The following is a 17,581-nucleotide window of genomic DNA, read 5'->3' on the forward strand; positions in this document are numbered from 1 at the left end:
CTCCTTGAGAAAGTGAGACAGGTTATTTATGCAAGATAAATCATGCTCACTGATCATCTCTTCAACATTTCCAACCAAATTTTGTTTTTTCTTCCCTGTACTGGATTTTTTTTTCATTTGCTTAATCATTTTTTTTCTTTGTTCAACACAGAGATGGTATTCAGCAGGGTCTGACCAGTTCTGGAGAAGAAGTGGTGGAAATTTTGAGTAGTTTGGAGAACCGATAAATACCACCTCTGACTGGCCCCGTCCCCATCTATTCTCTGCTTCCCAAATCCCAGCTGATCGGGAGGGAATGTGGATTTTGCCGTAACTTTCCCATGGAGTGGGGAGGGAATGGAGTTTTTACAGTATCCGTCCCCTGCCACACTGCACCCATCAAGCCACACCCACAGAACCTGTAGTAAATAATTTTGAATCCCACCACTGGTTCAACATATGCAATAGGGAAAAACTGTGGGATGATTCTTATAACAGCCAGTATAGACTGTCCCAGATTTCAACCAGATATTTCCCAGTTCACTTATCTATACAAATTGGATAGCATTCCATTGGCTACTGTTCTATCCCTAAAAGGAGATGAACTACCGATAGTTTGATCCACATATACAAAAATACCCCCTCCCCCTCCCCCTCCCCGATATTTGACTACTAGGGCAATGTGATCGATGTAATTGCAGGCTTCTAGATGTCAAAATACTACTTGAAGGAAAACCGGAGGGGGGGGGGCAAAGTTCAGTGAACAAACTACCTGAGTTGATTCTTAAGTTATCTATAAAAATGCAAGACAAGATTTCCCTTTCTCCAGTGGTATCTGATAACAAATCTTCCAAATGCTTTGATTTTCAAAGCTCAGTGGAGTATCAGTCCGGAAGAAGCTGCTAAATTATATAAAAATACTGGAAACCTAGAAAAATCTTAGAAACTAGTCTGGTAGCTGCATTTCTATAACATTCACTACAATTCAGTGTCTCTAAGGGGTATCCATATGTACTATACCAGAGGTGGTATTCAGCAGGTTCTAACCAGTTGTGGAGAACCGGTAGCGGAAACTTTTGAGTAGTTTGGAGAAAGAGTAAATACCACTTCTGACTGGCCCCGCCCACATCTATTCTCTACCTCCTGAGTCCCAGCTGATCAGGAGGAAAATGGGGATTTTGCAGTAACCTTCCCCTGGAGTGGGGAGGGAATGGAGGTTTTACAGTATCCTTCCCCTGCCACGCCCACCAAGCCACACCCACTAAGCCATGCCACAGTCACCAAGCCACACCCACAGAACTAGTAGTAAAAAAAAATTGAATTCCACTACTACACTATACAGTAACTGCTAGGAGGGAAGCTGAGAGAGAAGATGCAGGGTCTTATTTTCTTGAAGATACTGACATTACATGTGGCAGGCAGAAATCTAAGGAGGCTGATTTGTGCGTTTGGGATTAAAAGATTTACTTTGCTTCTGATGCTTTGCACAGATTTGATACACCAAGAGCTCTGAGGGCTCTTCAGAAATGGTGGCATTACGTTGCAAAAGAAAGCACCCATTTGCGACAGGCCAAAAGCTCTGCTCTCCCTTTATGGATGCACACACGAGGCCCACTTCTCCAAGGCATTCCGGGTCCCTAAAGCTGCTGCGTTCCCCAGAGGGAAGACAAGAATGTGAGGCCTCATTAACCCCGTGCAAAGCCAGATGGCAAGTTCATACAGCCCAACTTTAGACAATGAGCTGGAGAATCCCCCACCCCCACCCTCTCTGACCTACCAGGATACTCCCAGGCAGGCCCTTCAGAACTGCCTTGCTGCTTAGTCACCCACTGATATCTAGTTATACACCACCCTAGGCCTCGTAGTAGCAAAGGAGAATTTAATCCCTGATGAAAACAGACGAGAATATAACAAATCATCTGAAGGCGAGATATTCATTAGATCTTATGCAGAGGTGGTCTTCAGCCAGTTTTGATAGATTATGGAGAGCTGGTAGCGGAAATTGTGAGTAGTTCGGAGAACTAGCAAATAGGCTGGCCCCGCCCCAGATGCCTCACAGCCGATCTTCTTTTGTTGCCCTGAACAGGAGAACGGAGCTGGAAAGCAGGTTAGTGGGGTGCAGAGGGAATGGGGATTTTGCAGTAACCTTCCCCTGCCATGCCCATAAAGCCACACCCACAGAACCGGTAGTAAAAAATTGTGAATCCCACCACTGATTTATGTCTCAATTTAAAAAAAAAAAAAAAAAAAAAGACTACAGCACAAAGCAGTAAGCATCAGAGTTTAATGACAGAAAATAATTATACAACACAATTCAACTCCCATGCTGAGAACATAAGACGCCTTTCCATGTAAAAGGCCCTTCCTTCCGGGCCACAAAGGGGCAGCATGACTTCCTCGAGGAATGGGCCAAAGGATGACTTCCCTCACTGGGACAGAGCTCCCCCCCCCCCCCATTCAAGCAGGGAGTGCAGCTTTCCCCTCTGCAATCAGCAGCCTTCAAGGACAGGGAAACATTGGAAGGGGGGAGGGGTCCAGCTGCCTTTTAACATAGAAGCCCTCAGTCCCCTGGCCCGTAGGAAGGTTCAACCCCTGCTATGAATGTGCAAAAAAAGGGACGAAGGTAAGGAGAGGACAGAGCAATTAGTGTGTGTTTTACAAGAGTGGGGGCAAACCTTCCTGCCCTGCCTTTTCTGTTAGAGGAGGTTTATTTGGCCAGCTTCTGTACCCGTGAGTTGATGTTGGCAAAATTGTCTTCAACAGCAGCTAGATTCTCTTTCATGGCTTTCTGAACCTAAGGAGAGAAGGTGAGGGGAGAATGGTCAGCCACGAAGGGGAAACAGCCAGGCAGATTCATTGGAACCCCTTGCCTATCACCATATACAGTGAGGACCCCATGAGCACCAAGTTGAGGCTATCTACCATCTGGAACCCCCAAATAGCAATAGCACTTAGACTTATATACCACTTCGCAGTGCTTTACAGCCCTCTAAGCGGTTTTACAGAATCAGTTTATTGCCCCCAACAATCTGGGTCCTCATTTTACCGACCTCAGAAGGATGGAAGGCTGAGCCAACCTTGAGCCTGGTGAGATTCGAACTGCCAAATTGCAATTAGCTGGCAGTCAGCAAAAGTAGCCTGCAGTTTTGTATTCTAACCACTACGCCACCGAACCTCTCGGTGCTTCAGGGTAGTGCTGATATCTAATAACTAGAGGCTGTGCTTTAGTAAACTGATTCAATACACATCAAGAATAATAGTATCCTCCACACAGAATAAATTGGGCAAACATCCTTTTTCATTTTACATTTTTCATAATTTGCAAAATGTTGCATAATTTCCTATCATTTATAACCTATCTTTATCTATCTATCTATCATCTATCTATCTATCTATCTATCTATCTATCTAGCTAGCTAGCTAGCTATCTAGCTATCTAGCTAGCTATCATCTATCTATTTATGTATTTATCTATTTATCTATTTATCTATCTATCTATCTATCTATCTATCTATCTATCTATCTATATCTATCTAACCATCTATCCATCTATCTAGCTATCTATCTATATCTATCTAACCATCTATCCATCTATCTAGCTATCTATCATCTAATCTATCTATATCCATCATGTCTGTATACATCTCTCTATCATCCATCCATCCATCCACCCACCCATCCATCCATCCATCCATCCATCTCTACATAGCTGTGTGTGTGTGTGTGTGTGTGTGTGTGTGTCCGTCCGTCCGTCCGTCCATCCATCCTCTATTTATCTATAAAATCTCTCTTATCTATCAGTGAATTTTAGTTATTATAATATTAAACATCCAACACCCAAGCTGAGCATGGAAAAAAGTCTAACATTACTTGAACCCCCAAATCTTCTAATGTGGTCACTGCCCTAACTGCCCCTTTTTTCAGATTTAGACATGATCTAGATCAGGGCTGTCAAACTTGCCACCCATGGGCCAGATGCTTCACGTGCTGACCACACCCACGTCCAGTTTAGCAAAGGGGAAAAAAGTTGTGATATGTCATGTGACGATGCTGAGACAACGCGAGTTTGACACCCCCGATCTAGATCAATAAAAGGCATCCTCAGATTCGTTGATGAACACTGTATTAGTAATTTTTAATTCCCTTACAGTGTTTTTGGAAGCCGGACTGAGCATCTGGGGAAAGAAATAGAGCTGGTAAAACAAAGAGAGTTGCCGTTGTAGCAGACAAAGGAACCCGACTGACTGTGCTGTATGAGAGAGAAGGTACACTAACAATGGATTCCTGGATGGACCAGATGACCTGTCTCTGAGATCTCCTCCATCTCCTATGATTCTGTAAGGAGGAACAGAGCTACTGATGAATCCATTGATGCTACCGGTCAGAATTGTTGCTAAACTAGGTACCAGCCCTCTTCCAAAAACTTACCCTCTGACCTCTGATGTTCAGAAGACATTTCTAAGAAAACGTTAAATGTATCTTCCCAATTACAATGTCTAAAGATTATATAATCTTGAGCAAATGTTACATATCAAGACTCCTCCCTCTACACCTCACAGTCATAGGATAAACAATTCCGTATACCTTTTGGTGAGCGCAACAGATTGCTCCCTACTCTTAAACTCTGAGACATGCGTGCATGTTTCACGTGCAGAGGGATGTTCGTGAAGATTCAGGTCACAGAGGTCTGGCACTACCCCGGGTGATTCTCAGTGTTCTAAGTCTTACCTGTGTCAGCAGGGTGACGTTATCCTTCAGGGAATTAGCAATCATTTGCTGGGTAGTATCCAAATGAGTCAGGAGCTGACCGAATTGCATGGCTGTAACCAAGACGAACCCAAGTCACTTGGAGGAAAAAACTGTTCAGCACTAGAATTGCTCCTTGGGGTAATAAGAACCCAAAGGCTGAGAATGTTTATTGAATCCATGACTTCAAGGCTGGTTGGTTTCTCCCCCCCTCCACCCAGTTTTTAAGAAGTCCTCACCATAATCCCCCCACCAAAAAAGGCCCGAGAACTCACCTTGTTCATGCAACTGCCGCACGGCCACGAGGCGCTGCACCACCTCAGGTAGGGTGCTAGCCAGGGGGCTCCACTCCTGCACAAGTGCATACAGCTGATGGACCTGGAAAGAGAGAGAGAGAGAGAGAGAGAGATAGGAATCTCATGAGCAAGGAGAGAAGTAGAGTGACAATCTGGCCCTGGCCTTGACTTTCTGAAACGCCACACCACCTAGGTGAACAAATGCATGTGTGCATACCTGGGAGAAAGTTGGCCCTCAACTCTCATGATCTGGTTGCAGAGGTGGTATTCACTTACCTTCTCTACCAGTTCACAATTGTGAGCCCGTGTGCAGGCGCTCAGGCTTCCACGCATGCGCTTTGGCTTAAAAAAGGGCCTAATGGGATGACATAGAGCTGAGGCAGGTGGGCGAGGCCAGCCGCGATTTCTGCTACCGGTTCGGGCAAACCGGCAGAATACGACCACTGTCTGGTTGGCACTAATCAATTATTAACCAACCATTAACCAACCTACATGTACAGGTAGTCCTTGAGTTACGACCACAATTGAGCCCAAGATTTCTGTTGCTAAGTGAAACATTTGTTAAGTGAGCTTGCCTCATGTTACGACTTTTCTTGCCACAATTGTTGAGTGAATCACTGTGTTTGTTAAATTAGTATCATCATGGTCGTTAGGTGAATCTAGCTGTCCCATTGACTTTGCTTGTCAGAAGGTCTCAAAAGGGGGTCAGGTGACCTCAGGACACGGCAACCGTCATAAATACGAAGCAGTTGCCAAGCATCGGGATTTTTTTTCAAAACAGTTTTTTATTTTAATTCTTCATACATACATTCACAAATATACATTCTCATAGTTATTATTAATATCGTGTGTATAGCTTTTAACCTTTATAACAATTCTTTTCTCCATCTAAAGATTTGAATATATAATCGGGACTTCTCTATCTGCCATTCCATACATCCATCTTCTTTCACCACAACCTTCCTTCCCTCCCCTTTTCTCCTTCCCTCCCTTCTTCTCTACTTTCTTCTTTCCTCCTCTCCCTTTTCTTCTTCCTTCCTCTCCCCCACTCCTCCCCTCTTCTTCCCCTTCCTCTTCACCACTCCTCCCCTCTTCTTCCCCTTCTTCCCTCCCACTCCTCCCCTCTTCTTCCCCTTCCTCTCCCCCACTCCTCCCTCTTCTTCCCCTTCCTCTCCCCACTCCTCCCCTCTTCTTCCCCTTCCTCTTCACCACTCCTCCCCTCTTCTTCCCCTTCTTCCCTCCCACTCCTCCCCTCTTCTTCCCCTTCCTCTTCCCCACTCCTCCCCTCTTCTTCCCCTCCCTCCCTCCCTCCCTCCCTCCCACTCCTCCCCTCTTCTTCCCCTTCCCCTCTGCTGCCAAGCACCTGGATTTTGATTACATGACCATGGGGGGGGGGGGGATGTTGCAACGGTCGTGTGAAAAAAAACAGTTGTGTCACTTTTTTTCAGTGCTGTCATTAACTTTGAGCAATCACTAAACGAACTGTTGTTAAGTCAAGAACTACCTGTAGTTAGTGCATAAATCAGCTCTAGTGCAGGCTGAATAGTCTTCTTGCTCAGTCAGTGCTCTAGTTGCCATCTAGCAAAGTTCAGTTCACAAAATCACATGCCAGCCACTAAGTGCTAAGGGCTAAACAAATGGAGCACCTTCCTGTGTGACAGCAAGCCATGTCACGTGCCACTCCCTTCTCCTTTCTTAGAAATCGGATGGGCATGTAACAGCATAATCTCCATTTTTTACAGGCAGAATCTGAACAAGGAATCAATCATCCGGAGCTGACAAAATGAACTCAGGAAACCACCAAGATCTAGAGTCATCAGGACCCAATGAGTTTTAAGATATCTGACACAACAGATTATTAATATTTCAAGATATTTTTTTAAAAAAATGAGTTAGGTGTAGCTGCTGAATTGGTAACAGGCAGTACAAATCACCATATACTTAGATTATCAGCCAGAAACAAATGTTGCCCTTGCTGAATGCCAGGCATTCACACTAAGGGCTGGGCAAGGATCCAGATTCAAAAAGCAAAATATGATTTGACCTAAGCGTAGATACATACAGTACTTAGTGTCCGTTGGAAACCCCTTAAAAAAGAGAGAGAAAACTATGGTCCCATTATGATTTCTAGACTTCAATTCCAAGGATTCCTGAGCCAGCATGCATCAGGAATTCTGGGAGTTGAGGTCCACACGTCGTAAAAGGGCCATGATTCTCCACCCCTGTCTTCAAATAGGAGGAGGAAGGTTGTGTTGGATATGTTCGCTGCCTTGAGCTATTTGTAAAAATAATAAAGGTGAGATACATATTTTCCTCCTATTCAAGTCAAGGAAAATTGCTTTAAAGTTTTCCTGATATACAGTAGGTTGCGATAGCCATGGAGACCACAATTGCTGTAGCTAAGCAACACAGTTATAAGGGGCGGTGTCATGTGAACAGGGCACTTAGTGATGGCAATCCCAGCAGCCTTGGTTACCAACATTAAGAGAGGACCTCTCATAACAGCAAGATCTGTGAGAAGCCAGCAAGGAGCATCAAAAATCACAGACACATAACTGCGGCTTGCTGTGATGATGCAATCATGAGTCAGACATTGGGTAGCCAGATTGTGATCATGTGACCAAAGGGATGTTGCAATGGGTGGAAATCTGAGAACTAGTCCTAAATGCAGCTAATCCTCAACTTACAACGGTTCATTTAGTGACCGTTCAAAATTACAACAGCACTGAAAAATGACCGTTTTTCACACATGATCAAAATTCAGATACTTGACAACTGACTCATATTTATGGCAATTGCAGTGTCCCATGATCATCTAACCCACCTTCTGCAATCTTCTGACAAGCAGAGTCAATGGGGAAGTCAGATTCACTTTACAACTGTGTTAATAAGTTAACAACTGCCGGGATTCACTTAACCACTGTACAAGAAAGGTCGTAAAATGAGGCCTCATTTAGCAACAGAAATTTTGGGCTAAATTATCATAATTCAAGGACTGTCTATACCATTTATTCAACATCAACATTGTAACTTTGAACATTAAACGAATAGTTGTGACTCAAGGACTACCTATATATATGATTTTTTTTTAAAGTGTATTTATCACGTTCTGTATTAGAAAGACTGAACAGAAGCTGACCTTGCTTTGAGTGTCTGCGTCCTCTACTGTGGCTTTGTGCTTGGCAATCTCATTCACTTTTCCCAAAACACTCTAGGAATGAAAACAACAACAAAAACTGATGTTAACAGAGCATCCCACAATACCTTGCCACAATGTCAATATCCCATCTGATAAGCCCAAATGTATTTCCTGCTGGCAAATCCTAGAGAAACTTTTTCCAATTCTTTGTTCATCAGTTCCACAACCCAGACCTCTGCTCTCAACTATATATTCATCTTCAAAATCCTCTACATCAGTGTATGTTGGAAAAAAAGCAATAGAACTTCATTTTTGTATATGATAAGTGCAGCAAGATTATTGTAGACACAAAGATGGAAACACCCGGCAATGCCTGCAACGGAGGAATGGTCGGGGAAGATGATGGAATTTGCTGAGATGGCCAAATTCATTTCTTTGATTAAAAAAAAATACAATGTTTCCAAGTATTTCTGATTGGAAACTTCTTGCAAACTTTTTCCAGAAAACAGGAAAAAAACTGAACTTACGATTTAGGGTTTGAAGATTACATAGGACAGATAATAGAAAGAACAGAGACATATTGTAACTTTAGAGAAAGGGGTAAAGTGCTGTAAAGCAGACTGGAAGCCATTTCTTTATATCTGTTTTCTATTTTTCATTTACTCCTTTTTTCACGTTTAGCTTTCTCTTTGACTTCCTTCTTTTCCTCTTTTCTTTCTTACTTTAAATGACTTTGTATACACTTCTAATCTTCCTTTTTAGTTTTTTTTAAATAAAATTATATTTTAAAAAAAGAAACCCTAGAATAAATCCCACCTGTAGCCTTGCCTCCACCTGGTCCAGAGTTGCCACATCTAAGGAGTTGACTTTGGCCTGCAAGAGCTCCACGGTTTCCTAAGGGTGGATGGGATTGAAGCGTGTCAATCACTCAGTTGACAATACAGAGAATGAAAATCTAAAAGTCCTTGAATTGCTTGCAACATTCTGATTAATCAAATGTACCTGCAGTCTCTAAGCCTCACATAACATTTATCTTGGTTTTCCTTTTCCCTTTATTTCTAAATCTAAGGCCCTCTCTCCTGTCACTAGCTCAAAAGGCCAGAAGTGTCTATTTTTTGAGTTATTTTTAGAAAACAAAACCGATTCGTGATAGTGGTGAAATAATATACATGGAGCTTTTTAATATATTTTTTGTCCATAGCCAGCTATATATCATTGAGTATTTACGACTGATAATATTGTCTGAGGTTGATGTGTGTATACAAACTTAATGGTGAGGAGGCCTACATATCCAGATACAGATATGATGGAGATTATGTCACCAAGAGCTTAGTCATTCAAAGTATGAAGTTATACCCAATCTTTTGATCCCTATATAGCATTTAGGAAAGTTGAGGTCCTTTTAAACTATTAAATAACATTGAGTGTCCACAGGATATGGATAAAAAAATACACACACACAAGAAGACAATAACCCTGAAAGTGCATTCAAAGCTCTGCCTGTCACATATAAAAACCAGGCAGTGCTTATTTATTACATTTTAATCTCGTGCTAACTTCTGCATGAGATTGGAAAAAAGTATACTTTGCCAGACCAAAATGTTCTTGGCAATTTCTCTGTCCCTTTGATTTTTGGCTTCTAAGACACATAGCCAAATCTGGACTACCTGGTCTAGAGCATCTTGCAAAGGCTAAATACGTGCCTCACTTGTGCCTTACTGAAATCTATTCCGCCTCCCCCAAATTTCTTCCTTTCTCTAACCCTCCCAATTCCAGGATTTTATATACATCCAAGGGCTTTGTACAGCAACTATCGATCACAATATGGGTTTGCACAGTATAAACCAGGGGTGGGCTTCAAAAATTTTAGCAAAGGGTTCTCTGCCTGATTGCTGGATGGGCGTGGCCATAGTGGGCGGGGTCACGTTGGTCTCCTGCACCACGGTGGAGGGGCGTTTTTGCCCTCCCTGGGCTCCAGAGACTTTTTTTGACTCTCCGGGAGGGCAAAAACAGCCTCCCCAGACTCCGGAGGCCCTCTGGAGGCTGGAAACAGGCCCATTTCCAGCCTTCCCAAGCTTCCAGTGGGCCTGTTTTTCACCCTCCCCCAGCCTCCGCACATGCCCTGCACTTACCTACATCCAAAATGTGCCGCATGGGGACTCCTGGGAGGGGCAGGGTAGGCGGGGCCAGCAAGGAGTGAGATTTGGGGGTTCTCCGAACTGCACAGAATCTTAGCTAGAGATTCTCCCGAATCCCTGCGAACCCTCAGCAGCCTATCCCTGGTATAAACCAATCTACGAGATTCCTTCATACTTACTCCTGAAAAGCAGCCATCCCATTTAATTCCTTCCTAGTCCCAACAGGCCCCAAATAAGAAGACCGAATCAATGCCTTACCATTAGGCTAGCGCCCTGCAGTCCAACAGACAGAGGATTCTAGATAGAGGAAGGAAAAAGGGTGGTTTAATACAATGCCGTTCAGTTTCTAACAAAGACATTAGTGTGCAATACAATGTTATGTCATTAATACCGGCCAGTCTCTCTCAACCTTGGCAACTGGCAACTTTAACATATTTAGACTTCGACTCCCATGCTAAATGGGGAAATTCTGGAATATTAATCCAGAAGACAGTGACTAAGGCATGAGAGACTGTCAGTATGGGGACAATTTGATCTATAAAACAAACTGTCAAAAGGCCCTCCAAGCCATGGCTGCCGTCTGCTGTTCAAACTGAAGGAGACCCTTCGAAGGCGCACTTGGCCTATCCGGAGTAGTGCAGCCCCATCCAGGTGGAAATTCCCTGAGTTTAGGAAGGCCCCAAATGCTCAGCCACTCAGTCTGACTTGAATCTGTTTTCCCCTATCTAGGCCCCTACAATCTTCTTACGATGTGAGGTCCTCCTCCCCTCTGAATAAAATTGAGCTCTAACAAGATTTTGTTTCGCTTATAACATAATTAGATCTCAGAATTCACCTAGTAAGGCAAGTGAATAGCCCTAGAAAGACCCCAAAGAAAGCTCTTCTTCATGGAATGCATCCACTGCTGAATTTCAGCTGTTGTCATACAGTACATATATTTTTCCCTATCTTCTCCATAAAAAAAAAAAAACCTAACCTCAGGCCTGAATAATGATTAAGGCTACGGCAGTGTTGGCGAACCTTTTCGTCACTGAGTGCCGAAATAGGGGTACACACGTGCGTTCATGCCAGAAACCAGAGAGCAGCCGCCCGGTGCGCATGCGTACCCTGGGAAGATGGTCTTCTGTTTCCGGCACGTGCATGCACAACGACCACCTGGTCTTCTGGTTTCTGGCGTGCATGCACACTGGCCAGTTGGTCTTCGTGCATGCATGCACACCATAAACCAGAAGACCAAAGGGCCGGTGTGTATGCATGCACCAGAAACCAGAAGACCATCTTCCCGGCACGCGCATGCACACCAGGCAGCTGCTCTTCTGATTTCTGGTGCTCCTGCACACGTGAAGACCAGCTGGCTAGCATGCTGGAACCCAGAAGAACAACAAGCGATGGCTTGCGTGCCCAAAGAGATGACTCTGTGTGCTACTTCCGGCACGCGTGCCATAGGTTCGCCATCACGGAGCTTTGGGATCACTACAGCCGACAAAAATCCCCATCATTGTCAGGCAACCTGCCAGTCTACTGCCCCGTGTGTCTCTCACCTGCACATCCTGTTCACAACGAACTGACGCCTCCAACTCAGCCAGACGCTTCTCCAATTCTGCTATCTGACAGGACACAAAAAAATATCTATTGGAATATTTTTTTTCTCCCCTCCTTCTGATTTGATCCACAAATCTCTGCTAGCTTGGACTCAAGCAGACGAACGGCTTTTAAATTTTTGTTTTGAATTGAGAGGAGTCTTCTGAGAAGCAGGCACTTCAAAGAACAGAATTGTCGTCGTTTGTTTCATGCCACTAAAAAGAAGTTAAGGGACCAGGCACTTGTGGGAACTTGTGGCACAGAAATATCACTCCCATCATCCTTTCCCAAAGGTCATGCTGGCTCCTGCTCCTGGAAGTTGTTCTTCAGCAATTTCTGGAGGAATATCCTGGATTTCTAACAGATGAACAAATCCTTCAGTGTTGAATACACTTTATGGAGCTGACTAGAAATGGGATCAGGCAAGGTTCTGTTTTAAGGTGTACACAGTGCCAGCAATAAGGAAATAGCTCCAGAAATCTGGAGAGTCTAGAATCCCAGTTTCTCAATGTTACTTTTTCTCTCTAAAGTCACCTTAATTTTTCAGCAGCAAGGTGGTGATATCAGCTTGACGACTCTGGTCTTAACAGTTTCCATGCAGAAGTAAGAGTAATTCTTGTTCAGAGATAAATTTTTGTCAGTTACTTCCACTATCTGCCATATTTTGTTTTTAACACCGCACACATATACAGAGAGACAGAGACAGAGAGACAGAGAGAGAGAAAGAGAGAGAGAGACAGAGAGAGAGAGACAGAGAGAGAGAGAGAGAGAGAGAGAGAGAGAGAGAGAGAGAGAGAGAGAGAGAGAGAGAGAGAGAGAGAGAGATACTTCCACTATCTGCCACCACCCAGAGTTGCATTTGAAGAGGGGCAAGTCTTACAAATCTTTTAAATTTGAAAACAAAGTAAATAAACATTTCTCTTTTTAATTTACAAAAAAATATTTTTTTATAAAATGACACACACATTTTAAAACAGCGTTTATAGATGTCCAACCATTTTGGTGAGTGAGTTGTTTGTGAAATCATGAACATTAGCCCACCAATGCAGCTGTTGTTCTTTTAAACAGTTCACAAGCTTGCAGAATCCTTCCACCTTGGCTACCCAGGAAAGTCCTGGAGAAAGATACCTCTGTTCTACCTACTTCATATCCCACTATTCTAATGCATTTCCCCACCGTCTCAAGAGAGGACCCAGGGAACAAGCCATTTCCCATTCTTACTTTTGCAGCTTGAGAGAACTTGTCTTGCTCAGGCCGGGAATGCAGTTCGTACGTCACGGTGTTTTCTGGGCCGGCTGTGACCTTGGCAGCACCTTTCCCACCAGCAGAAACGCTTTTAGCTGTTTTTGTCACTTCCAGTTGAAGAAGCAAACGCCTGCAAAGGCAGAAAAACCCATTAAGTTGTACAGAACACATGGGAAAGATGCACTCTCACTGATTGCATGAGCTACAATAACTATCTTACTTCAGGTCACAAGCAGTGGGCATAGTTATACATCCTAACACAGGGGTCTCCAAAGTTGGCAACTTTAAGACTTGTGGACTTTAACTCCCAGAATTCCCCATGGCCGACTAGGGAATTCCGGGAGTTGAAATCCACAAGTCAAGTTGTCAAGTTTGGAGACTCCTGTCCCAAAAGGAGGACATGGTGACAAAATGTTACCAAAAGATTTGCACTTCAAATCTAATCAATAATGGAGCTGGTTGTTTGCATTTGAACACATTATTTCACTGCTCTGACACGTGCGGCATGCAACTTTTTGTTTTTATACAATGCATATTAACCACAACCAAATGGAAACAATATTAGTTAAACCCAACACTCAAGTTACAATGAATGTTTCTAGTTCTTCGGGTGTGTTGAAATGCCAGCACGTTTCAGTGCCTTCCACTCCCTCAGCTTAAAATAGAAAAACGTGAGTATGCATTGTTGTCATGACTACAAATATTTACAGGAATTGCAATTAAAAATTCCCCAAGTCAATGTTTTAACTGTTAAATGTTTTTTAAGTGACTTGGCTTGTCCGAAGGTCGCCAAAGGAGATCACATGATCTCGGGCACTGCACCCGTCATAAATATAAGTCAATTGCCAAGTGTCTGAATTTTGATCACATGACCATGGGGATGCCTCAACGGTCGTAAGTGTATAAAATAGCAATAGCAATAGCAGTTAGACTTATATACCGCTTCATAGGGCTTTCAGCCCTCTCTAAGCGGTTTACAGAGTCAGCATATTGCCTCCAACAATCCGGGTCCTCATTTTACCCACCTCAGAAGGATGGAAGGCTGAGTCAACCCTGAGCCGGTGAGATTTGAACAGCCGAACTGCTGAACTGCAGTCAGCTGAAGTAGCCTGCAGTGCTGCATTTAACCACTGCGCCACCTCGGTTCTGCTGGTGGGAAATAATCATAAGTCACTTATTTCAGGGCTGTTGTAATTTTGAACGGTCACTTAATATACTGTTGTAAGCTGAGGACTACCTGTATTACCCCTCATAGAGTCTGAGAGAAAGAAAAGATACTGTATTTTTCAGAGTATAAGACGCACCTTTTCCCCTCAAAACAGAGGCTGAATATCAGGGTGCGTCATACACAGAATAAAGCATTTTTGGCCTCCTGAAACCCTGCCCCCTTTGCAAAAATGGCCTTGCATAGCCTTTAGGAGGCTTCCAGAGTGCTCCTGGGGGCTGAGGAGGCAAAAATAAGTAAAAAATGGTTTGTTTTTTGCTCACCTTTGCCCCCCCCCCCCCCCCGGGCCCCAGGAGTGCTCTACAAGCCTCCTAAAGGCTATGGCATGCTCTTTTTTTTTCTTTTTTTCTTTTTTACAAAAAACAGGCCCATTTTCCCAAAAAACATGCTGTATTTGGAAGGTCTGCAGAGTGCAAAAACTTTTTTTTTTAAAATTGCCTCTTTAAAATCTTGGTGAGTCTTGTACTCCGAAAAATATATTTGACCTTGAGCTTGCCTGGAAAGTTGACACTCACGATCTCAGATCCTTAAGTGCAGAGGGTCTGACTGGAAAAAGCTGGTGATAAAGGCTATTCCCTGAAGGACGTCTTCGCCCTATCACAACCTACTTGGCCAGAGCACCATCCGGGTCCGTCAAGTTGATGGCGGCGTCGGGTCCCAACAGTTTCTCCAGATGGGTGGAGACCAGTTGCTGTTTCAGGCCAGCCACTTGTTTTGCAAGAGTGACTGGTGTCAGTTTCTCCTCCGCTGAGGACTCCTTTACGCTGTTCTGAGGAAGCAGGAATACAAGTGTTAAAAAGTCTAATGATCCACAGTTGCCTCCCCTCCAACTTTAATGTAAGAATATGATCTGAGGAAGTGCTTAATTTTACACACACAGAAACTAAATAATAGACTGAGACCTGGCTCAGTTTAACCTGACGGTAGGTCCAAATCAAGAAGACCCCTTCAAGAAATTCCAGAACTCCTTTGTCTATCTTCAATTTTTACCTTGATCTTCTCCACTTCAGTAGTCAACTCCTGAACTTCATGCAGTAGTCGCTGATATTTTTGCTGAGGGGTCTCTTTCACATGAAGTCCTTCTCCTAACTTAATGAAAAAGACAGAAGATCAAGGTTAGCATTTCAGGATAGCAGTTAGTAATATATATATATAACTCTGGAACACCTTGAGCAATTTCAACCAAACTTGCTATACAGATGACTTACTCTCTGGAAAACACCCCTCGGGGTATGTGTTAAGATACAGCCTGTTGTGCCTTAAATGGCTTCTACTGCCTGTTGTAAAGAGTTAAAGTCGGCTTTATGGAAATGTTTCAAAAGAAGTGCCTGGATTTTTCTCCTTGCAGTGTCACCTAAGTGTGTAAGTGTGTGTGTGTGTGTGTGTGTGTGTGTGTGAGAGAGAGAGAGAGAGAGAGAGAGAGAGAGAGGGAGGGAGGGAGGGAGAGAGAGTGAGTGTGTGGTGTCTGTGTGTGTGTGTGTGTGTGTGTGTGTGTGTGTAGCTGAGCCAGAACTGGACTGGAAGACTCCCTTTTCAGTCAAATTTGTCCAAATAGGTCAACAACTTACAATTTCATAATCTCCAGACTCATAGCCAGTTCTTTTGGATTTGCCAATACGATCAGAGAAATCTATTGAACAGAGAAAAGGGACACCGTTTAATTTTAGACCACATGAGTTGTAGGTTCATATATTTCCATAAATCTAAATTAAAGCAGATGAGTGTTAACTCCCCTCCCTTTGAACTTTGCAGATTTTGTAGTTTTCTAACATTTCCTCTTGTCACAATGTGTCTGGAAACCTTGGCCGCAGTGCTGACGCTGGCATAAACTCCAATATTGGTACTCATCATTTGCAAGTCTTCATATCACCAACAAAATCACCCAAATACCGCTACGCCTCGATTCACAACAGTGACTATTTAGTGACTATTTGGAGATACAATGGCATTGAAAAAAGGGACATGACCATTGTGGCATTCCAATGATCACGTGATCAAAATTCAGACACTTGGCAACTGTTTCATATTTATGATGGTTGCAATGTCCTGGGGTCATGTGATCACCTTTTGCAACTTTCTCATAAGCAAAGTCAATGGGGAAGCCAGATTCACTTAACAACCAGGTTAATAACTTATCAACTGCAGTGCTTCTTAACAAATGTGGCAAGAAAGATCGTAAAATGGGGCAAAATTCACTTAACAAATGTCTCACTTAGCAACAGAAATGTTGGGTTCAATTCAGTGGTGGGATTCAGCCAGTTTGCACCTATTCGGGAGAACCGGTTGTTAACTTTCTAAGCAGTTGGGAGAACCGGTTGTTGGAAGAAATATACTTTTTTGTCATCCGTCCCCCCCCCCCCACACACACTTTACAGGGATAATCCTGTAAGGAAGGCAGGAAGGAAACATTCTGGTATTGTTTCTAGCCTAATTTTTATTACCCTGCTTACAGAAACTGCCTCTCCAGTTAACCCTTATTTCATTGTAACAGCTAAGGCTAAGCGCCCGACGTGAGTGATGTTGAGTTGACCATGCCCACCCAGTCACATGACCACCGAGCCACGCCTACCCAGCTGGTCATTAGGGCAGAGAACCGGTTGTTAAATAATTTGAATCCCACCACTGGTTCAATTGTGGGGTAAGTCGAGGACTACCTGTAGATGTATTTCACGTAGTTAATGCAACACTACCGCCATTATCATGGCGGTATTGTCCTTTTTTTTTAATACTTGTAGGCAATGATAATATGATTTACAAATTTAAAAGAACAACCTAATGGAAACAAAATATACTTAGCAATTCAGAGCCACATAAATATAATAGCACCAAACAATAAATAATCCAGATTATAATTTGAATGGACAGAGATGTATTTGAATCTTTTCAATCATCACCTTTAGATCCTCTCTGTGGATTATGATAAGAGTATAACTATCACCTTTTCATGGTACATTTTCTAGTTCAGGGGAAAATCTGAAATTATTGTTCTCCCCTGGATGTGTTGCATGGCGACAGGTACTTACCTAGCCCTTTGGTACCCACTCTCTTGTCCTTAAATTTGTCATAGGCTGCATTGGGGTTGACTATGAGGTGTTCCACACTGGTGCTAGTTAGCTCCTCCTATGCAAAGAGAGAAGACATGTATTAGACAGTGAAGTCTTTGGGTCTCCTCCTCCTCTCCAATCCACACCCTCCTAACTGCACCCATCACTTTCCAACAACTTGTCTTTAA

The 17,581-nt window shown here is 43.3% G+C and overlaps 1 protein-coding gene across 3 annotated transcripts in view; it reads right to left on the reverse strand.

The window, feature by feature from the left end:
- Positions 1-2,249: 2,249 nt before the first annotated feature.
- The window catches only part of DCTN2 (dynactin subunit 2), a 63,073-nt gene continuing 47,741 nt past the window's right edge, over positions 2,250-17,581 (reverse strand). For all 3 annotated transcript variants that reach the window (XM_032210912.1, XM_032210911.1, XM_032210910.1), the window contains 12 exons: positions 17,373-17,469; positions 15,918-15,979; positions 15,340-15,438; positions 14,958-15,118; positions 13,101-13,254; positions 11,840-11,905; positions 10,557-10,595; positions 8,977-9,054; positions 8,161-8,232; positions 5,001-5,103; positions 4,708-4,799; positions 2,250-2,773 (listed from right to left, as the gene is read on the reverse strand). In XM_032210912.1, the coding sequence (XP_032066803.1) occupies positions 2,687-2,773; positions 4,708-4,799; positions 5,001-5,103; positions 8,161-8,232; positions 8,977-9,054; positions 10,557-10,595; positions 11,840-11,905; positions 13,101-13,254; positions 14,958-15,118; positions 15,340-15,438; positions 15,918-15,979; positions 17,373-17,469 (1,110 nt within the window). In that variant the 3' untranslated portion in view covers positions 2,250-2,686. The remainder of the gene's footprint in view (positions 2,774-4,707; positions 4,800-5,000; positions 5,104-8,160; positions 8,233-8,976; positions 9,055-10,556; positions 10,596-11,839; positions 11,906-13,100; positions 13,255-14,957; positions 15,119-15,339; positions 15,439-15,917; positions 15,980-17,372; positions 17,470-17,581) is intronic.

The sequence above is a fragment of the Thamnophis elegans genome, chromosome 2 (assembly GCF_009769535.1).
Source record: "Thamnophis elegans isolate rThaEle1 chromosome 2, rThaEle1.pri, whole genome shotgun sequence".
NCBI lineage: Eukaryota > Metazoa > Chordata > Lepidosauria > Squamata > Colubridae > Thamnophis > Thamnophis elegans.